We start from the raw sequence: 23,539 nt of genomic DNA, 5'->3' as shown, positions 1-23,539 counted from the left end.
TGTATTGTCCATTTCAACTGGACTGCCCTTAAGATATTTTCCCCACAAATATAGAAAATGATTATTTGTGTTTTGGTAATATTGCTTCAACTTTTTCTTTGGTCAACTGGATTATAGAATTATATCGTAATCCATTACTCTTTTCAACTGACTAGTCACTTGCACTAGAACTATATTGAACTAGAATATTAACCAATGTATTCAATATATTTTATTACATGTACAAACAGCAGCTGCAAAATGGCATGATTTGACTTAATATTGTTAAGCACTGAATTCTGCTAGGCCCACATCCTTAAACATAAATAAACATAATAAAAATAATCACAAACATCTTACCAAGATTTAATGTACATTTATTCTTACCACGTGGAACATATAGTATAAAGATTTCATAGTGAATAAATGATATTCATTGAGCCAAAAAGGGAAAAAAAACAAGGAATTTACATTAAGCTACATAGTCTGAAATACAAATATGCAGAATTCATATCACTGGAGAAAAAATATCTCAACTGTGTTTCTTCATCTAGAGTTATTTAGTTGTACCAGGAGATGAAATTAAAATATTTCAGTTGCTTGCAGCACTATGAAGGAACCGTGGAGGCCAAACGGTGGTTCAGTTTATATACCTAGGGATATCGATGCAATTAACCCAACTTGAGTGTCCGTTCTCATTCTTGATAGATAAAAAGGGGTAAGAAGCAATAGTGTGAAAGACAGAGGGAGAAAGAGAGAAAAGGGGGTGTAAATGTACAACATCTTATATACAGTACAGCCAGAGCTGCATCTCAAGTTGAAAACCAGTCCTAGGATGTGATTTCATTATAGGGGTCAATTCATACAATCAAGGGTTAAAGAGAAGAGGTCAGGGTGTTGTACGTTCATGATACTTTGGGGAGTATTCTCTTCACCAGCAAACTAATGTTTAAAAACACTTTAAAAACCGAGCCAACATTGTCCCGTGTGGAACAGTGCAGTATGTTTGTAGTATTAGTTGTAGTAACAGTTTCAGAGTACTGTACAGAAAATGATAACTCATTTCTGCTGTACACACTTCCAAGTAAGGTTGACTGTGTGTAGCATCAAAATACAACCACCAAACAATGAAGGGTTCACCCGCCTATTTAGACTCCAAATGTGAACAAGAGCTGTGTATTATTTGCACCCTCTTGGGAAGGACAAAGGAACAGTTAACCCCAAAACTCACTGTAAACAAGACAGTAACTTTGGTAAATAGTTTGTTTTTAAGCTATTAATTTTATTCATTTATTTATTTTATTATAAAAAGTACTTTCCCCTCAGACAGGACACAAAAGTTGGGATCCCTGTCCGTGTCATCAAGTTGGCATCAGTGTTAAAGTTTGTGTCAGTGTGTTGAGGCTCTGGTTCATGATCCACAGCATATTCGTGACACCCTTCCCAAAGTGAGACGCAGAGAAAAGGGGGGCCAGTGGGTGTAATATGAAAGGGCTTGCATAAATAAAAAAAACGAAACAGTCATTTTCCTCTGCTTTCAGTCCCCACTCACCAAGGGGGAGGGCAGGCAAGGGGGAAGTATGAAAACCAGAGAAGGTGGAGCCATAGCTCCGCACAGCTGTCATGACTGGCCTATCAAAAAGAGTACATCACAGATGACGTGGGACACCATAGAGTTCATAAGGGGAGAGACAGAAAGGTCCAGTAGCCGTGATTCATAGAGCGTAAACTCAGAGTGGTTCTCCTCCACCTTCGCGAAAGCAAGCAGAGCCCGAGCAGCTCGCCTCATCATGTCCACACTTGTCGGCTCGAAGTGTGTTCCCTGCATGTGCATTAGGGAACCTTGGCTCTGTTGAAACTGTGTAGCCGCTAAGCTGTCCTCCAAGAAGCCCAAAAGATTCCCTACACTCCCTTTCTGTACCGCAATGGCACGGGCTGCCATGCTGTCACCCTGTGCAAGATTGGCTAGCAACACGACTGCCATCTCCCGGCAGACAGGCACCTTTCGTTCTCCGACTAGTCGTACAAGGTTCCCGAACAACTTTTCTAATCTACTAAAAGGTGCCGTTGCCAGAATGAGGTCCACATTGTTGTCCTGAATGCTGAGCTTACAGAGGGTCTCCAGGACTAGTCTCTGAGGGGACAATGAACCGTTAAGCCCGAGACTAGGGAAGGGGTCTTGGGCTTCAGCTGAAGGACAAACAGCCCAATGGAGCAAGCCATCCAACAGTGGCAGGCAGATGCTCTCAGTGTAGACAGAGAAATCAAGCTGGCCTGAGATGTTGGCAAGAGTAACCAAGCAATTTTCCCGCAGCAGTTCCAGACAGTCCCACCACCACTCGTCTTTCTTCTTGCCAACGCTTTCATCCACCTCCTCTTCTTTCTCATAAGTTAAAGGGGCCTGCTTGCGTTCTGGATGCCGATGGTGGAGAAGCAAAAGGCGACCCAGTAGTAGCAGCAACCCTGGATGCTTTGACATCTCCAGGTCGTTGCCTGGAACGAATGAGAGGCTGCGGACAATGTTGGAGACACACATGCAGCGACGAGAGAGAGAATCTTGCCAGTCAGAAAGTGTGACAAGTGGAGCTTCATCCTTGCTGTGTGGCTCATCTTCTAAGATGGCGATGGTGCGCTGACCCAGTAACGATGGACTTGAAGGTGCAGGCCTGATGTTCTCTGGAGTTGTCGTCTCTGATCCTTGCTTCTCTTGATCTTTCTCTACATTTGATTTCCCCTCAGATTCTAAGCAGTCAGCAGGCCTTTCGTCAATCGTATCTGAAATTCCATTAGTCACCTTTTCAGTAGTTGACTGTTCAGAAGGTTGTCGATCCACTTCCTTCCTGTGCTCTTCACTAGATGACGGTGAAGGTGCCTGGCTATCCTTCGGCACTCCTTTCTTTTTGTCCGAGGCCTGGACAGGAAGAAACCGTTTTCGTAGTTGTGACAGGTCCATCTTGCTTTCAAAGTGTGTCTGGATGTGTTCTGTTGTATCACCTCCACCAATACTCCAGTGCAGTAGGCCACTATCAAATTCCTGCAACCGGCCAAGTTTATTCGAGCAGTCCACCACAAAAGGATCATTTTTTCTTACAACCTTCAAAGGAAGCTTATCAAACTTGCTAGCCTGCTTTGGCCTCTCCTGAGCCACCGCCACCTCGAGGGATGGTGGATCTGAAGTATTAGGTTCTCCGTCTATTGCTTGCCCATCTTCTTTCTTCACAGATTCTTCACAAGTCATGAGCTTGTCCTCCTGTTTAATTTGGAGAGGTTCTTGTGCAATGTGTTGTTCTTCCGGTTTTGACCTCTGTATTTCCTCTCCTTCTTCCTCCTCCCCCATTTGTCCGTCTTCCTCCATGCCCTCTATCAGTGTTTCGTCATCTACAGTATTTTCATCTTTTTTGAGCACACTAGGATCCAATAGAGCCCTTTGTCCTGGATCACCGACCTCATACTCCTTCAGGATGCCAAAGATCTCAATGAGGCAACGGCGGAAATACTCTACAATTAGTTCCAGGAAACCCGGGAGCTTTAAGAAAACGAATAACAGATTAGCATGTTAGCAACGTTCAATCATTGATGCAAAACTATATTTTTTGCACAATAACTTACCTGAATAAGGTTGAAATTTGAAATACTGTTGTCATCATACAACAGGATGTTGATGGTATCTAAAGCCCATGTGCTCTCAGCCAACAGTCCTGATTTTAGGGACATCATGACTCTCCATGCTTCTGGAGTGCCTATTACAGGAGCATAAAGTATAACTGAATTTCATATGTAAACCGTTTCAGGATGCATATGCACAATGTAAGAATATGCAGACATTCACTACAGTCAACAACCACTTACCAATCTCTTTCATGGTAAGACGTCTGCGTGATTTGAGAACGGGTTGTGTGGCCTCTAGGGAGCCTGGAGGGAAGGGCAGGTCTCTTCTCATTAGTGGAGGCTGTACTGGGGGAGGTACAATGTGAGATGCAGGGACTGGAGGTCCAGCCTTTTGCATTTTGATATTGGGAGGCATGTAGGGTGATTTGCTGGGCGAAGTCCTGCTTTCCATGGGCCGGGGCATGGGAGTGGGGCTTGACACCTGTGGAATGTGGTTCTGCATGGTTTGGGGAGACTGGTAGTTGGACTGCAAAGGTCTAGTCATTGGTGGGCCTGCACCACCAGGGCCATACGGGGGCTGTCGTGGGCCAGGCCACTGCCCATCGTGATTCATGCGTGGCTCGGATGACATCATCTCTTCAGATCGGTTCATTGAATGGTATGCAGGGCCCTGTCCGGGACCGGTAGGAGGTCCCTGACGGTTGGGGTAACTACCATAGCCCATATCACCTCGGCCCTGCCACATGCCACCTTGAGGACCATCAGGGCCGGACTGCATTGGACTGCCCATCATTTGAGGCGGCATGGAACCCTGGGAGTTAGGGCCTGTCCCTGGTTGCATCCGATCCCTTCCAAAGGGGAAAGGGTACTGATTCTGAGGACCAGGTGGACGGTGCTCTGAGCCAGGATAAGAACTGTTATATTGGTTAAACATCTCTTGCTGACCAGTTGAGGGACCACTAGGGGGAGCCTGTGACGGTGGCTGTTGTGCATTGTATGGTCCACTGAACATCTCACCATCATGATGCCGTTTAGCTGGTGGGTAGGCTCCATCACCTGGCCTTTTGTAGTTCTAAACGCAAATTACATTTAAAATACATGAATAGTCTTTAATTCAAATTTATTCATTACAACAAAGCCTAATTGAAAAACATGAAATCGTTTCATTAACAGGAACTAAAAGAGTCTCCTACCGATTGTTGCTGTGGGTACATTCCAGGCTGCTGATTCGGATAAGAGCCACCAGGAGGCGCACCCTGCCCAGGATACTGATTAGCATACGGTTCATGCCTTCACAGAACATGTGACACAAAATAATGCATGTTTTATACAACAAAATAAAATAAAGTTTAGACACAACAGAGCGACATAAATGATTAGTGGACTGACCGCTGTTGCTGTGGAGGGTATCGATTTGGTGAATACATCCCAGATTCAGCATTAGCAGGCAGAATGTTTGGCTGTGGCACTCCAGGCCCCATGCTGGCTTCTGGGCCTATCCCTGACTCTGGCCTAAACAGTTTCAATAGAAACATTAACCTAACTGAAAACCTAGGAAAAATCTAGAAATATAAAACATAGGTTCAGTATAATACCTTCTGTCATAACCAGGACCATATGGATACTGGTGCCTCTGACCCATAGGCATGTTTCCCATAGGGCCTGGTGGTCCCCTGTTGAACTGATCACCGAGACCGCTGTTGGGTCCCTGTCCACCAGGTATAAACTGCTCTCCAACTAGAACCACAAACACATATCTCAACACCTTGTGTATATAATAAAATAGGTCATAAAGCCATATGCAATAAAACTACAACAACAGGTACGGTTTACAATATACACCGTAGTGGAAATTTGATTTGATCAATTTTTGTCGAATCTAACAAATTTAGCACCACATATATCTAATACATCAAAAAACAGGAAATGTACCTTTACGCATGCCACTGAAGTGGTCTTTACTGGGTTCGTAGGGTCCCATTCGACCAGGCATCTCTGGAGTGCTCATGCCCGACTGGTAGCCGGAGTTGGGTGTCATAGTGTTTCTCCGAGAAAAGGCTGGGTCATCAGCAAAAGGATCCTGCAGGTTCACACTGCTCCTAAGAAACAGGGCAGGTAAGGAGTGGTTCACAGCCAAATCAAACTGAAAACGAAAGCGAATAACACCACCAAAACTCACCTGCCACTTTGCATTGGGGGCATTTGGCTGTGTGGGGTAGAGGCAGGAGTGGGAGGCTTTAGGTCTCCGCTTTCCGCCATGGAGCTACTGGTGGACTGCGGAGTCTGCGGCCCCTGGAGAGAGCCAGAACCAGCTGTTTCATGCAAAAAGGTTGAGATGGGGGAAAAGTAATATATTAATATGCAGATGCTTGACACTAGTAGTAAAAAATGTCTTCATTAAACAATAAAAATAGAGTAAGCCTGATAAAGATTAGGTAAAATTAATCTACCCGACTATAATTTGGAATTGCAAGACAACAAGTGGTGTACATTTTAAATTGCCATGGACTTGGCATTGTAACTTAAGGGTCAAAGATAGCAGCACTTACCTGGGGAGGGAGGCTGAATTTTGGCCTGGTTCTTTTTGGTCTCTCCAGAAATAATGTCAGGTGGTGGGTCCTCTCCACGCTCAATCTTACATTCAAAAGCATATAGACACTGGATGTACTGCTTTTTCAGAGAGCTGGCTGCACTGCTGGAGGTCCCTACATTCAGATTTGTGGCCAGCTCCCTCCATTTTTTGTTCTTATTTACCTGCAATTACACACAGTTAAATATAAGCAAAGATCCTTGAGAGAAAATGGGGTGCAATAACAACAATAAACAAAAATGAACATTATTCACACATTTCCTCTTACCTGTGTAAGACCTCCAATCTCCTTGACGCACATGTAGAGGCGGAAGAGATCAAGGGGCTTGCGTCCCACAGCTGGTAGGTTACTCATGCCCAAAGCTTTCTCCTCAATGAAAGCCAGGTAACGGTCCACCCACATCTTTCTTTCTGGCTCTGGGCCAAGCTCATACAATCGAGTGATCTTCTCATTGGTTGTCGTGGAGGAATTTGACTTCTGAGCAGATAAGATTTTTTTGGAAGGCGTTACATATGAAGCACAGAAAACTGAAGTTTAGACTTTATTTCTCTTTCATAATTTTAAGCAAACCTTGGATTTTGATTCTGTCTTAGGTGTCCCCTCAGCTTTATTATTTATTTTTTGTGTCTGGCTTAGTTTTCCATCCATCCCAAAATCCGGACCAGGAGACATGCCTAAGAGAAAAACAGATACTTCATCTGATATTCTGAAATAGCAAGATATTGGTTTATGAAAACTATAATGTCGTATTTCGTCTGTTCTGAACAAAAAAATTTATTACATTTGTATACAATTACAGTTAAGTCTGTTTTCTAGCTTACCACTAGTATTGTTGGCCATGTTACCACCCATGGGGAAGGAAGGACCCTGGGTGTTCATCATCCCTGGCATGTTGTTCATGGACGGTCCATATGGAGGACCTGAACCCATCATACCCGGACCAGGAGACATATTGGGGTATCCCGGTAGTCTGTGAAGGAAGAAACAACATTTAACCTCAAGCTGGCTCACTGGTCAAATTTAAATGAATGCTAGACAGTGATGATGTTGTGCAAGGTCTATTCCAGTTGTGTACCTGTTGTGTATGGAGTTTGCTGGTCCGTGCTGCATTGCTGCAGCGTCCTGTGGCTTTCTGTTAAGGCCTGGGGGTGGGCACATCCCCGATCCTACTTGAGGCGGCATGTTGCCCATATTAGGGCCCACATTGGGACTCATGTTGGGACCCATGTTCGGGCCATAAGGACGTGCACCCATCTGGCCATGAGGCATCCTAGCAGAAGGCATGCCAGGATACATTGGCCCTCCTCCTTGTCCAGACATAGGGTTCATGGCTCCACCCATGCCAGGACCTGAGTAACTGGCATTAGGCATGCCACTGTAACCAGGTTGCCTAGGGAAACCTAAAGAGGAAGATGGCAATTTGTAATATGATACAAAGTTTGTTTGGAAACATTGTCAAGGCCACCGAAACAATGCTTGCACTGTTTTTTACATTTATACAATACGTTGAATTGCAAAGCAACCCTACAAAAGCTATATTACTAAAATAAACTATTAATAATGGCTATCATGTTTATTTAAATAGTATTTCACACACGGTGCCTATTTTGTGAAGGGGATTAAAGGAGAATATGAAGAGTATGAATCTCAACAATCTGAATTGGAACCATTCACCATGTTTTACACATATCCACCAAGTTTTATTTTCAAATTTTTCAATTTTTTAAAGCAAAAAGTCTACAATTTACTTCTGGCCATCGTCAATAAGCATCAGCCAAATGTTGTGGAGTATGGACGCCTCATTGCTGGGTTTGAAAAGGAGACTTTCAGGCTTTTGAGCGTTTTAGCAGCTTGCAGTTCTGCTCTAACCCACAGTCACTGTAGCAGCCCAACTGACGTGAGCCATGCTACGTCAACTCCCTTTTTTACTGGAGCTAAAAATAGACCCACTGTGATCTACTGGTCGCATAAAGAAAGACAGAGTAAGAGTGAGGAGGATTTGAAGGGACAGCAAAAAGAAAGAGTTGGTGTTGAAAGACCTTTAATAAAACACTTGAATACAGAATGAACCTACAAACTGCGTCACTCTTTCTAGACAGGACATTGATTTAATATGCATCACAATAGTGTTTCTCGAAAACTACTTGTAGACCGTTACAATCAAAACACGTACCTTGCGGCCCATACTGACCACCCTGAGGCCCGTAGTTGCCCATAGAGTTGTTTTGCTGAAAAGGAACCATCCCAGCATGCACCTGGCCTCCAGAAGACTGACGAGGCGACAAAGCAGATCCAGATTGTGGAGAACCGTAGGGTGCCATCTGAGGGTTTCTCTGAATATATGCTGTGAAAATAATAAAATTAATGTTACAATATAACAAAAGACGGAGAGCATGTTGATGGAGACCAAGGATTTGTATTGTTGTAATATAAAAAATATTTTAGCCCGAGTTACCTCTGTCTTGGGCCATGCCAGGCATGTTCATCGAAGGGTGCATGATCCCGTCAGACTGTCCACTTGAAGGACGGGGAGGCATCTGGTTCCCTTTAAATATAAAAAAGCACAGATTTTATTGTAATAATCAATAATTGTCATAGTATTGATCTCCCTTAAAAAAAAAAAAAAAAAACTATGTTAACTTTATGGGGCAGTTTCCCAGACAGGGCTTAAGCCCAAGTTATAGTCATGTGTAAGGTCTAGGCTGTAATCTGTGTGAAGCTCTGCGTAGCCTGACATGCACCTCGCAAAAATTTTAACAGCGCGTCAGTTCTACGCGGACCGAAAGCGCTGTGATTGGTTGACTAGAACCCCACCCATCAGGTAAAAAAAACTGTCTTTTGGATAGGGATGTCAATTTATTGCAATTCTCATATTCGATGAACGTTTAAATTAACGATCAATCAATTAAATACTTGTTAAATATAATAGTGCAATAAGCCTTTACTGCAGTGGCATAGGCTACAGCCAATGACATAAAAGTGTGTGTAAAAATGCAAGCTTCCTCACGTGAAATAAAAGATTTTATTTTGTCTGAATAACATGCTAGTGGGATTGTAAAATGAGTCCATATAGTTGGTGTTTTAAAAAAAAAAGTCTTTGCTTTCAGTATCCTAACCGTATGCATTTTCTGTATCGGACCCTATCAGATCCACTGCGGATGCCATTTCGTTGCGTTAGCAGCCAGCCTCGTCTCGCATGATGTTAAAAAGCCCAGGTGTGTGTTTGGCATTGAGCATCATTGTGATCATGGCTAACTTAACTTCTACAGCTTGTTTTCACCAGCTGTATGTACTTTGCACAGGCGCCGCGCACACATGCTTGCTTTTTCGACAATCGCTAAGTTTTATCGATTTAATTCTTAAATCGAAGACTGATTAATTGTTAGCATCCCTAGTCATGGGTATGTCTGTTTGCGGAGGTAAGAACAAAAATTGGCCAATTTGAGGAGTGATTTAACTTAAACTGCAACTAACGTCGCTGGTTTTTTTACTTCCATCACTGCTGGTCTTCTCAAAACATACACATCAAGCTGCTGCTGCTTCTTCGTTTGTGGGTTTTCTGGCCGGGCTGCTGCTTCTTTGGTGGTTGAGCTGCTTTGTGGTTACACGCATGGTTACTGCCTACCAGCGCTCTGCATGCGTTTTTGCACGTTGACGCAGACGACGACGGCGAAGTATATATGAACCACTAGTAGCCTACGCACAATTCTAATGAGCCCTTTATCATAGTCCCAAACTAAAATGCATGTTTGAGCTGCCTTAATTTAAAAACACACTTCTTAACATATATCACTGTTATATCTCAAGATGCACACCGGCATTGTTTTTATGAGGTTTGTTAAAACTACTTAAAATGTCCTAATATTGAAGGCCTAGTCATGACTTTATCTAAACCCTGTCTGGGAACTGCCCCTAAATTAAGGTTTACTATATACCTGGCATTGTGGCAGGGGACAAAGGGCCAGAGCGAGATGCAGGCGAGCCCACTGGGGGAGACGTGTGGGGGGAGAAGGGTGACTGTGCAGGATTACTCTGTTCTCCTTGACTGCTGGATACCCCAGATGTGCTGACTCCAGGGCTCAAAGTGCCCTCTGTACCAGTAGGCAGGTCATCAATAGAGCCAGAGAGATCCTTTTTAGAGAGAAAGATTGACATTGGGTCAGATGTAAAATATTCAAAGCATGATAAAATGTCAAAAAAATTTTACCTTAAAATGGTAGTGCTTGTATTATTGGTTACTTTAATGTATTAAATTTAATTTTTACTTTTGCAAAGCAACATTCTCAATGGCTTCATCTCTATTCAACCACCATTTTCTCTTCAGTGGGTAACATCCAGCTTTTACAGAATTAAAAAAAATGCCTTTGAGAAATCACATACGGTCCAATGAATATCTGTGACCCTGTCTGTGAAACCCAAGATAAAGTCTTATAATCGAATTATGAGATTAGGAGCATCACAGTTTGATTTCAATCTTTGGCATGACCTTACTCAGTCAATAGTGAAGAAATACATTTGAAGGTTATATTTTCACAGAATGCTCTTTAATTTTATATAGAAAAATTTAAAATCACAAAAAATGACTTTAGCAGGGTGTTTTACACATGGGGTCAAATTTTTAGACCAAAAAAGCATGATTAATCAAATAAGCAGGATGTATGTTGTAGTAAAAATTTGCCCTAAAATTAATACTCGCACAAAAAAAACCCGTAAGAATTCATATTCTGAAAATCATCAAATCAGCACTACAATTGCAAATGTGATTTTACAGCAAAAACTTTTGACTCCCCCAGCGACAGCTTCATCCACGCAACAGTGAACTCTGGCACACTTTTTTCTGGGACACACACTTACGCTCAAGTGCTCTCATACACATACAATCACACCGCCAAAGGCTGCTGGCCTTATTTATCTCATCTGGGAGGGAAAAAAGTGAGATCACAGCGTCCCTGAAGTTGCCATGGCTACAGCAGACGGCAGCACGTGTGCTGAGTCAGCACAGCTGGATGTCTCTCCATGTGTCCTTTTAAACACAGTCTGGCAGGTCACAACACACTCAAACGTAATTAAATCTTGCAGACGGAGGAGCAAAAATCACACGGCGAGGATGCAGAGGTACTGAATGAACCGACAACACTAAGATTTTAGGTTACAAGTAATAGCATGTTAGGGATAATATGGGAGTCACGTAAATATTTTCTCAAAATGACCATACACACACAGCAAAATCAGTAGTGTTAAAATGTACACTTTTGGTGTATATATAGGGTACCACCAGGTACATGTATTCTTTATATAAAGATATGGTCATTATATGGCACATTTAACTACTGAATGCTATGACTGGCCAATCAGAAATAAGTTTTCTAGATAGCCGTTGAACAAAAACAGCACAGTAAGTTCAATATGGCAGCACATTGATAACGTAGAATGTCATTGGTTGTCGCTTGTCTCATGATTAATTTGTCACGAGACATGCGAGAACAAATTAGATATTGGCGTTACTGATGTGTTGCTATGGATGATACATGGTGCATTGATCAGTTAATAAGCTCAAAACATCAATCCTTTTACTTCAGACGACACGTATTAACCCACTTTAAGCCATTTTGATTATTTCATGATAGATGTACTTGCTTTCTGGAGCTTTGCCATGATGACCACCGTTTAACAAAATAACATGACAGCATTTCAGTATAAAATTTTTGTCTTCAACTGATAAAACAAAGTCACATGCATCTGGGTTGGTATAAGGCTGAGAGCATTTTCATATTTTGGTAACATGTTCCTTAAAACTGCATAACGATTAATCGCGACTAATCGGCACACAGATAATGCAGCTTTCATATAGGACGTGGTGTGCGCTCGCCGCTGGGTTCAGCACAGCCAATTGATTTGTGCTCTGATGTAGGGCTGTCACGATTATGAAATTTGGCTTACGGTTAATTGTCTAATAAATTTTCATGGTTATGACGATTAATTGCCTGTTTTAGAACTTTGGCGATTATGATGATTAATTGTCTTGTTTTATTGCTTTGACATTTTATTCTTATACATTTTTTGTTTGTTCATGAAATAATTTTCACACATTGTTGTGATTATTTAAATTAAATCTTAAATTAAATGTTTGTAGTGGCTGCAAAAAAAATCAATTCCTTACAGATCCTTAAGAATAGCAATTAAATTAAATTTGACAATGCTTTGGAAATGTAAGTGTTACCTGGCAGTTCGTACTGCTTATCAAAGTTTTGCAGGAATTGTTTAAAGGGCGTGTTGCAGGTTAACCACCACTGTCGATTAATGGGTACATAAATCACTCAAAATATGTATATCATTTTTAAAATGTCTCAAAAATGGTCCTAAAGACAACTTTTTTTTACGTTTTTGGTATTATTGGGTTTTTTACGCAATTCGGCGATGACGTCACGTTGGGGAGAAGTGGAGAAAGCCTCAGCCAGAGCCATAGAGATTGCTGTTTAATACTTACATATATAATTTAGAAATCATACATCGTAGGAAATATATAATGTGGTATATAACCTAACCCTATATACTGCAAAGTTACCATGCTAATTATTATTTATGATATATGTGGAGATAAATAAAACTTCGCAAATCTGCTGATTTTATCCATTCATGTCCTGACCACCAGGCAAGAGATTTTTAAACATCCTTAATCCACACTTACAAGTCTATCAAATAATTAGGGATGCACCGATAGGATTTTTTTGGGCCGATACCGATTCCGATTTAAACAGACGACTTCTGGCCGATACCGATGCCGATACCGATATTAAACACTTGTATACAATACTATACAGTTGGCCTATTAGCTAGTTTATTTCTGCATTAAATTATTTTTACTGAACATGGATTGGATCGAATTAACATTTAACTGACCAACATAATAAGAGAGGCACAAATTAAGCTAAAACAAATATAATAAGACAGCATGACAATCTTCGAAAGGTGGTTTTTGCTATTCAGCATTTATTTTATTAACAACATCAATTCATTTTTTAAATATAATGGATTTCTTTATGCAGTTAATTAATAAACAATCGGTATCGGCCTTTCTCGTGCTATTGCCGATATGCCGATGGTTTCAAATTCATCAAAAATCGGCCGATAAATATCGGTGGCCGATACATCGGTGCATCACTACAAATAATATCTCAAATATATTGTTTTGTGAAATAAAAGGATGCTTGTTATATTGTTTATGCGATCATAACGAATCATACGATCATTTTATATGCAGAAGCAGCGGTCAGCAGCTGCAGCACACTCGGATCCGACAGCATACATACTGTAATAAACAGGCGTTCGGCAGCTTTTCAAATCACGACAGGCTATGCCATTTGAGGAGGAACCGCTCATTGATCACCGTATTTTTATAAATCCTGTACATGGTTGGACCTGCCAAACGGGTTGAGGACTCTTATATACTTTGTTGATCAGAGAGGCTGCACAGTTTGACCAGCGGGCTGCGGGAACCGGCCGCACATCACGCCACCAGACGGTGTTGCTAATATAACTCGAAATGTTCAACTATTAAAAGACCAGCCCAGCGGGAAAGTCTGTCTGTCTGGCTGCCTGTCTGTCCATCTTTCTATCCATCTTTCCATCCATCTTTCTATCCATCCATCCATCTATCTATCTATAATCTGCGCTATCAGTACTTTACTCGTCTCTCTATAGTCACTCTCAATGCTCTCAAGGCGGGTTTGGTAAATTCTCTCCCCAGCGTGACGTAATACAGTGCGTTGTGGGGGAAAGGAGAATCATTGCAAACCGCTGTACTTTATATTCCGTTTTGTGATACCCAACAACATAAAATACAATGAATAACAGTTTAAATGTTTATTATCAACAAGCAAATTGCACTAATTTGTTGAAAAATTTAACCTGCAACACACCCTTTAAATACACTGTCAGTTAACGAGCATCATCTGCTACCATCTCGTTTATACAGGCTCTGCAGCTCCCCCTTGTGTTTTTTAAAGAGATGTGCAATCATTGCAGTGATCTGAAATCATCACGATGAGGTCAAACAATTGTGATGAGACAATTATTTAATCATTGTGACAGCCCTACTCTGATGGCCAGACCAAAGTAGGCGGGGTTTTAAATGAATTACTACAGTTTTTATATTTGCGTTAAATAGTGGATAAGGAATACTATTTTGAAGTTCGACAGCGGCGTGAGCGCAAGCTGCGCTCCGCTGCGCTTTGCTCAACGCAACAAACTATGCGGCGCAAGCCATTGAAATGAATGGGTTTCACAGCGCACACCGCGTCCTATGTGAAAGCCGCATAATGCTGAATTAACATCCTCTAGAATCAGCCCAGCAGAAGCACCACAATAATAACACGGTTTAAAACCAAAAGTCAACTTTATAAAATATGCATTATGCACAATTAAATAGTCAAACACAGCCTGTGCAAGATGAGGAAAAAGTAAAAAATGAGAAATCTGACTTACTGGTAGACTTGAGGGTCTGCCCTGGATGTCCTCTGTACTTCCCTTTGATGCCAGAGGCTGAGTGGAGGGAGGTGCACTGGACTGGGAGCTAAAAGACTCTTGGGAAATCTCCTGTTGGGAAAAAGTATATACTCTATAGGCACTAAAATCAAGGTGCACGCTGTACAATTTTGCCCTACAAGTCCAACTTCAGGAACTGAAAACTATTTTTTCGTCACAGGACAAATGTTGTAGTATGATTAGATGTTGATCGACTGCCATGGTTTTAAAATAAGATCTCATTAGGATTATTTTGTACAATTTGACCTGTCACTAAAGACAGTAAAAACCATACGGCTTATAGACGTTATTTGGCTTACAAGAGTTGCATGTTGGCACCTACAGTCTCGCTGTCAGTACATTACTTCAGGTTTAATTGTTTTCGTACCTAAAAATAGCACATTCGGTTTTTACTGCCCAATAAGAGTCTTTTAAAAGTGATGGCACTGTTATATTAAACGCATTCAAGACTTCAAATGAATGCAAACTTTAAAACGGCAAGCAAAAATCCAATTTAGTTCAAACACAGCCGGTGAACAAACGTTTGCACTGCAGCAACTGTAAATACGAACAGTTACACAAACATTAATAAATATGGGTTGCAAAAAGCACCAAACATCGCTCAAGGACACAATGATGACAGTCATTTAAACATCATGCCAGACTCACTCATTAAGCACCAATTTAATTTATTATAAAATACCTGAGGAGGAGGAGGAAAACGCTGAAATGGCGATTGCTGCTGCTGCTGTTGTTGTTGTTGTGGGGGATTTTGGGAGTACGTCGTGGGCTGTGCCTGCGACATCTGTCCGTGTCCAGCGGGCTGCTGAGATGCAGGTGTGGACGTCTGCGGTGGCTGCTGTGATGATGGCTGCTGGGAGCCTTGGCCGGGTGGGTAGCTGGGCTGGGTCTGGGATGCAGGAGGGGCCTGCGAGTTCCCCTGCTGTGGAGGCTGAGACTGAGGCACCTGTTGCTGTGGATAGGGGGACTGAGCAGACTGGGGTGTCGCAGAGGTCTGCGAGTACGTGGACTGGGCCTGGCCGGGTATTTGCGCCTGGGGCTGCTGGGGCATGTGGGGATGCTGGTACGGGGCACCGGCCTGTCCGTGTGGACCAGATGGTTGGGGGGTGTGAGGTTGCTGTGAATAAGGTCCTTGACCTCCTGGTTGGCCAGCAGAAGGCTGGGGATATGGTGACTGCTGCTGGCCTGAGAGAGGACCCTGGCCATGCTGGCCATAATACGGCTGTTGCCCCTGCTGCCCATAGGCCCCTGGTCCCTGTTGTCCATACGATGGCATCTGCGTAAACAAGCAGAATGGCACTAAAGATCATTGCACCCGACTCTGTCTTACTGGTTCTATGACATATGGATAAACATGCAAACGAGGAAACAAAAACTTCCTTTAATCAAAATGTTGTGTACATATTAAAATTGTGACTACGAGTTTATTGCTAATGAACAGATGGATTTTATTTGTGATGCGCTGTGACTTAATGATCCTTTTTCTTACATATAACACCGCATGCAAACAGACGTCATGTAAAGAATTCTTCCTTCAAAGCTTTTTGAAAACCACTGACCTGTTGGCTGTACTGCATACGCCCCTGCATGCCTATAGGGTATCTTTGAGGGCCAGCGGGCCCATAACCCTGGCCTGGGTAAGGAGGACCCTGCTGGGGCCCTGGAGGTGGTCCCTGATGGGGCTGCTGTGAATAAGGACCACCTGACCCATATGGCTGAGCTCGCATTTTCCCCATCTGATCCATAGAGCCTGGAGTCTATAAAACAAGAGGGACATAAGAGTTGAGTAACAGCAACTCATAAATAATGACAGGAAAAGAACAGCAAGGACAGAAAAAAAATGCAGGAGACCACAGGAGAAGTGAGAGAGTACAGCCAGAGGGGAAACGATAGTGGAAAATGAAAAAAAAAGACAGCAGAAATGCTCTGCCTCCGATTCCCACGGTTATTAACCTGACTGTTACCTTGCTCAGGCTTAGTTAAGGAAGTCAACAGTGCTATATATAACTCGTTGCAAATGGAGGGCAGTCTGCCGAATTTTTAACACATCCCAGCTGTAGCTCCGCTTGAGTCACGGCCAAGCCAGCTTTTCCTTTTTTCGTAAAAAGACGGCAAACTTGGCACTGAATGAATGACACACGGCTTAATGGCATGAGGCGAGAGGTCCAGCATGACTTGCAATGAGATGAGAGCTAGTGTAAAGAACCAGGATGAAGGGTCAGGTTGTAAATATAGGAGTTGGAATATCAATGGGTTTTTAGATAGTATTGGGGATAAAACATGTGGACAAACATAGACAACAAAATGCTACAAGTGGTCTTCATTTTCATTTTAGAAGCCAAACTATGATACGCACCAGTGACGACAATTTTACTGCATGCACGGGAAGATATTTAAAATACTGAAAAATTACGTGTCTGTAAACATTTATTTGTACTTATTACACAAAGTGTATGTTATAAATTTACCGAAAATAGACAATCTTAAGGAGAGTAGCAGGTATTATACAGCAGTACATTTTGAGAACATGTCAACTCAATACAAGTTAAGGCAGTAAAATAAGCTTATCAACGTTTTTAAAAAGTATTAAAAAAACATTTCACACAATCGTTGATGCTGCCGAAGTTTGTGTGGCTCATTAAACTTCATAGCATAATGCTTAGGTTCATTTTGGCAATGAGGAATACTAAAACAATATTTTGTGTTATGCCAGTAACCTTTCTTGGGGCCATGCTGTTTTAAGTTGAATATCACTATTGGACACGTCTTTTAACAATTTCGGACATCGAGTGGCACCCAACAATGCACCGGTGTGAAACCTGCATCCTGTGTTGAGGTCTGACCTACAAAACACAATATCTAAAATAGTAAAGTACATATTTTATATGTATATATTGTGTAAAAACATTAAGATTTATTATTATAAAAATAACTACACTTTAATAAATGTAAATAAATTACTTGGCAATAAATGTGACGTCAGTACATGTAAAACTTAAATACTATAATTATTTTGCTGTTGCTTTAACCTAAATTATTCCTCCGATGTTTACTTTCTAAGACATTACATTGTATATTAACTTCAGAAGGAAAATCATGAGAAACATTAAAGGATTAGTCCATTTACTTAAAAAAATCCAGATAGTTTACTCACTACCATGTCCTCCAAAATGTTGATTTCGTTCTTTGTTCAGTCGAGAAGAAATTATGTTTTTTGAGGAAAACATTCCAGGATTTTTCTCATTTTAATGGACTTTAATGGACCCCAACACTTAACAGTTTTAATGCAGTTTAAAAGAGTTTCAAACACTCTAAACGATCCTTAGAAAAATAAAAAATATGCACTTTTAAACCACAGCTTCTCATCTATCTCCGGTCATGTGACGTGCCAGCGCGACCTCACGCAATACGTCATCACGTCAAGAGGTCATGGATGACGCATGCGAAACTACGCCCCAGTGATAAGAAGTGTGGAGAAAGAGGACCGTTCCGATTTTGTTGTATGTCCAATGATACTAATTAATGGCTTTGTGTCAGTTTATTGTTTAAAATGGTCCGCAAATGTGCGTTTCATATATGTAACACATGACCTTTCCACGACATTACGCAATAACGTGAGGTCGCGCTGGCGCGTCACAGGACCGGAGATAGACGGAAGTTGTGGCTTAAAAGTGTGTTTTTTTTATTTTTCTTGTCAAAAATGACAATCGTTTCGCTAGATAAGACCCTTATGCCTCGCTTGGGATCGTTTAGAGTCCTTTGAAACTCCGTTGAAACTGCAATTTTAAATGGTTACGTGTTGGGGTCCAATAAAGTTAAATTGAGAAAAATCCTGGAATGTTCTCCTCAAAAAACGTAATTTCTTCTCGACTGAACAAAGAAAGACATCAACATTTTGGATAACATGGGGGTGAGTAAACCATCTGGACTTTTTTTTTTTTTTTGAGAAAATTGACTAATCCTTTAACATTCAAACAAATAATTAGATTTATGATCAAGTGCTACGTTTAAAAAAAAGTCTTGTTAAATGAAATCACATAGCTTTTCTTTCAATTGTCATCCAATTACCCAGAACACACAAAACAGACGTTGGTTTCACAATACCAAATGACGCAATGTTTGTTCAAGTTCAGCTACATTAATACACTAATATGAAATGTATATGATGTTGATATGTTACAATGCCACATTTACAGTTTCACCCCTTTGGCTACAAAAAGGAAATGGACAAAAATTAAACACAAGCAGCAGCCTGCAGCACTTTTAAATGACCTTTTCTTTTACTCCATTTGTCACATTTAACACATTTCAAAACAATAGCATTTTATATAGTGAAATCCAGGCAGTAAGAAATAGATAACAAAACAACAAGCCTTCATCACTGGCCTGTGCCTTGTTCACAGATGGGCAGTGAGTCAAACACAACACAATGTGAAAAATAACAAAACAAAAAAAGTACACCATGTCACTGTATCGGATTTGCCCCAGTAAATCATTATTTAGATGCCCGTTTTAAATTTGGCTCGAATTCAAACCTTGAAATAAGGACCAGTCTGGCACGTGTTTTAAGTATGAAATGACTGGGGGCAAGTTGCTCTTGACATTTTTCAAGTGTCCGATTGGAAAAATAAAATAAATAAAGGCAGCACATGGCTAATCTGCATAAGATAAAGCGAGGGCTCCCTTGGCAGGATAGTCGGCTGGACGGGCGCTCTGATTGGACATGGGGGATGGGGTGGACACCAGAACACTTTTACAGATCCACTGAAAGCAGACAGGAGTGCTTTCAAAGATTTAAGTGAAGCATAATCATAACCTCGGTTTCTTTAGGGTTTATATTCTCAGATCTTATTACTAATTTAAGGAAATAAATAACATTAATTTCCAACAAACAATTTCCAAGATGGTTAGAGATCTTGCTTATCTCCTCAAATGGCTCAAACACACAAAATCAACAATGTCACCTTTATTTATAAAAACTTCAGATTACAAGGAAACATTTAGTGTTTTGTCAAAACATGACGCAGGCAATCAAATTTTATGTTTGGATGTGGAAAATGAACACTTTAGATGCAGTAATCTGTTCTGTGATACTGGTGCCTGTTTTAGGTTGTTGAATGGTGTAGCACCATTCAACGAAAAGCACATTAATTTTACTAAATTTACTTTTTCACAGGTTCTCACTTCCACTCTTGTGCAGTGGGAAGAAACGCAGTACTACAGAGCAGAATAATATCACAATACATCACACCGTTTCCATTCAAAAAGTGCTAAAGTACTGTGGGGAAAAATAAAAGCTTGTGAAAAAGCAAGATTCCAAGATTTGACAGTTCACACAAAAACAAAACTAAAGGACCTAAATATAACGTTGTATCTTGAACAATCAAGATTTGATAAGGCCCGTATTGACAAGAGTAGCTTGCAGAGACTGACTAAGAAGGCGGCAATGAGCATCATCATACTTTATAAAAGTGGGTACAACTATGGAGAATTCACAATGTTTTCTTGTTCAGAATCCAAGAAACTATTTTAGTCTCTCAAATAATATAAATTAGGGCTGGGCAGTATATCAAGCTTTGGTAATATATCTGTATTTTTTCCCAGCGGGATATGGGATGAGATAATACTGTCTATATCGGTATGGATTGATATGACTCTCCTTCCTTGCAACAGAAGCTTTGCCAGACATGTACACTGAGGTCAAACATAAGCTTTCCAAGCAGCTCGGATGTTGTGTAGCTGTATATTTTTATTTTCATTGTACGCCGTGTCAATACAAGTAAACGATACATTTCGCACAAGACTTTGACTTGCATTAATATGTATTTCACTCAATAGAATATACCAGGATATTTATATACCACCATTCAGCACAAAATTACTGAGATATGATTTTAGGTCAACATCGCAAGGCCTTATATAAATGTTAAATGGGGAATAAAATAGGGATGCACTGATACAAAACTTCTCTGCTGATACTTATATTTGATTACTTTTAATGACATTCACCAATACTGATAGATACAAATAGTTCTGCTTTTTACTCATTTCAAATAATGTCATGACGAAATCCTAGAAGTGCAGAGCGTACAAACTGCAATTTTGCTGTCATTGTGACCCAATTCAAGATACACACACACACACACACACACACACACAGTACTGTATATAATCTGCCCTGTTCTTAACCAATCAGACGATCTTCGAAAATTGAAGAAGAAGAAAAAACGTATCTGCCGATACCAATTAGGGGCTGATAGTTCGGTGCATCCCTAGAATAAAATGTATAATAATTGATAGTAGACACACTATCATCTGTATCAATTAGGACCAGCTCATCTTCCCTTTGAATTTGATAAAATTATGTTTAATTATATCACAAGCATCAAGATTAAAATACAAACCTGCATAAAGCATACTCCGTCTTATTGTTGCAGTTAAAAAACTGCATATTGTAAAACAAAATTTCTCCCAACAGAAGCATGTGGTCGTATAATTCTTCCAAAATGCATGAATAACAAGAACACTCAACTATGCAAACAGAGAGGCAGACAACATGAAGCAATGAGCATGTGTTTCAATGTTACATCATGTGTAATTATAAATGGCCAAGAGCACAGGATGCAGAGCCAATCAGATCTCAGCTTGCATGTCAACCCAAGACCAACTGTCTCGTGCCTTTGACAGGAGGATTTTACCTCCACAATTCAAATCCCACTGCAAACCAATCTGCACTTACTCAAAATCTCTGGGCTAGTGTTTACAAACGGCTCGACATTCAATTCAGTCCACAGTTTAAAACCTGAGCTTTTTCTCAGCAGATGCACTAGTAAGATTGGATTAAAGGCTGATGAAATGCATTTCGGGAAAAAATATGGCGAATTATTAGACGATACAAATGTGACAAGAACGTGATGTCTTTACGCGACACGGTTTTCCATCATAAAATATTCGCTAATTTTATGCTAATTACGCCTTAATTAATTTCACAATTAATTTAGACCTGTATATTGAATGTCTTATAGTTTGACAAAATAGTAAATAAACCAAAACCTTTATATAAGAGAAACAGCTAAATTCCTTTAACCCTCCTTGGTGGAAAAGCGTATTTAGCTCATTCTGCTTTTTCACTATTATTAAACCACTTGGGGATCTGTCTTAAACTTATTTGACCAACAGTATTTAGATGAAGCCAACCATAAATGCAGGTTTTAATCAAGTTTAATCATTTTAAGCAAAAATATAGGCTGTTAGACGAGCTGCTTGGAAAAACCAAGGAGGCAGCCATTTTATAGACTCTCTTGCTCAGACAATAGCAGGCACAGTGCATTTCAGCCACTCACATGACTTAAGCTAGGGGGAAATATGAGGATTTTACATGTACTAGAACTGTAATTTTACCTGGTTTCTACCCATAGCCTGCCCGGTACTTCCAGGACTCATGGGCGGCGGGTGATGGGTCCTTTGTTGCCAACCCGGATGGCCCCCACCGTACTGCCCACTGCTGCCCATATCTGCTGGTCCCTTAGCACCATCCTGGCTGTTGTATTCGCTCGGTGTGTAGTTTGGGTAGCCCCTGGCACCACTCGGGGAGGTCAGGAGTTGGTTGAGGGTCGGGGTAGATGTTGGCTGTGGATTTCCCATGTTATACCTCTGATTATTGTAAGATGCAGCCATAGATCCTCCCGCTGCTGGCTGCTGTTGCTTGGCTGACTGCCCCCCTACCGCCTGAGCTTGAGGAGCGCTGCGCGGAGAGTTCATGCCGTAGCCCTGCCCCGGGTACGGGCTTCGGTTCCCGTACGGACTGTAGTTGTTGAACTGGTGGTTAGGGAAGCCGTGTTCATGAGAGTTGGGCTGATACGGGTCCATCATGTTGCTCGACAGCGCGCCTGGCCCCGCTGCAGCTGCCATGCCAGGGCTTTGTTGTCCGCCATGTTGATGAAAAGCCCGGCCGTACTGCTGACTGTAGCCATAGGAAGGTGGCGGAAACCCGGGTGCATGGTGATGTACCATACCGGGGTGGTTATTTCCTTCAGGTCCGGTGGTATCATTTTGATTATTGTTCACCCTCGACGGATTCCCGTTCCCGTTCTTCATCTCAGACTCCCCTCCTCCCCCAGCATTTCCAACATCGGCCCGGTCCTGCAGTTCCCCGCGACCCGGTGATCCGCTTTCTAATCCCGGCTCCTTATTTTCCTGCTGCTTCTCCCCCGGTACCGACTCCTCCTTTGGGTCTCGATCCGGTTTTTTTAGTTCGGAAGGCGGACTGGTGTTGAGAGAGGTAGCGCTGGCGACCTGAGCGGCCATGATACCCCCCTCTCCCTCTCGGCGAGTCGGTCACAATCAAACGCTGAACATTGAATGTAAATACAATAGTTTTACAACAATTTACCCGTGTCCCGACTCATCCCCACCCCTCACGCCGGACCGAATCCGGACTCCACCGTCGGCTCCGTTTTTTAGACTCTCTAGCACCCTAAATTGAGTTCCCGGGGAATGAAATTTAACCGACACGGAATTTGTGGGGGGTTCTGTTGCAGAAGTAGACTACAGCCGCGGAACGGATCACACCAGCACGAGGCTCAGCTACATACAGCCATTTTACCGACGTGCGCTGAGACCGGTAAAACATGGGCTGGACTTTCTTCACAATACGGAATGGATTCGGGGACGAGGGGGGCTGGGTAGGGGGTGTTAAATTGACGTTGCATAACGACAAGGTTGAAAACAGCCCTCGAAAAGATTTTGTTGATTAAACTAGCTACAGTAAGCCGAATATAATCGTATAACTAGTCATCATAGGGAATGTATTAGTT

General features: G+C 41.6%; 1 protein-coding gene across 2 annotated transcripts; it reads right to left on the bottom strand.

Moving 5' to 3' along the window:
• Positions 1-335: 335 nt before the first annotated feature.
• Positions 336-23,539, bottom strand: arid1aa (AT-rich interaction domain 1Aa). 2 transcript variants are annotated; one of them, XM_055210540.2, is made up of 20 exons: positions 22,125-23,539; positions 16,283-16,480; positions 15,406-15,999; positions 14,664-14,774; positions 10,115-10,310; positions 8,635-8,724; positions 8,353-8,523; positions 7,255-7,579; positions 7,001-7,149; positions 6,750-6,853; positions 6,447-6,656; positions 6,138-6,342; positions 5,768-5,900; positions 5,521-5,681; positions 5,184-5,325; positions 4,978-5,100; positions 4,782-4,878; positions 3,829-4,660; positions 3,589-3,719; positions 336-3,505 (listed from the first exon to the last, which is right to left on the bottom strand). In XM_055210540.2, exons 1-20 carry the CDS (start codon positions 23,028-23,030, stop codon positions 1,601-1,603), a joined length of 6,783 nt encoding a protein of 2,260 aa, XP_055066515.2. In that variant the 5' UTR covers positions 23,031-23,539; the 3' UTR covers positions 336-1,600. The 2 variants fall into 2 exon arrangements, with proteins under 2 accessions (XP_055066515.2, XP_055066514.2); XM_055210539.2 differs by having other exon boundaries at positions 5,521-5,687; positions 22,125-23,538.

This window comes from Misgurnus anguillicaudatus, chromosome 10 (genome assembly GCF_027580225.2).
Source record: "Misgurnus anguillicaudatus chromosome 10, ASM2758022v2, whole genome shotgun sequence".
In the NCBI taxonomy this organism is placed as follows: Eukaryota; Metazoa; Chordata; class Actinopteri; order Cypriniformes; family Cobitidae; genus Misgurnus; species Misgurnus anguillicaudatus.
This window is presented reverse-complemented; position numbering and strand designations above follow the sequence as displayed.

Excerpts from the sequence above, each read along its gene's own strand:
- arid1aa (XM_055210539.2), bottom strand. The coding sequence starts at position 23,030 with ATGGCCGCTCAGGTCGCCAGCGCTACCTCTCTCAACACCAGTCCGCCT. Across the intron at positions 8,725-10,114 it reads GTCCCCTGCCACAATGCCAG|GGAACCAGATGCCTCCCCGT; the intron begins GTATATAGTAAA and ends TTATATTTAAAG. Across the intron at positions 5,101-5,183 it reads GGTCCTGGTTATGACAGAAG|GCCAGAGTCAGGGATAGGCC; the intron begins GTATTATACTGA and ends GAAACTGTTTAG.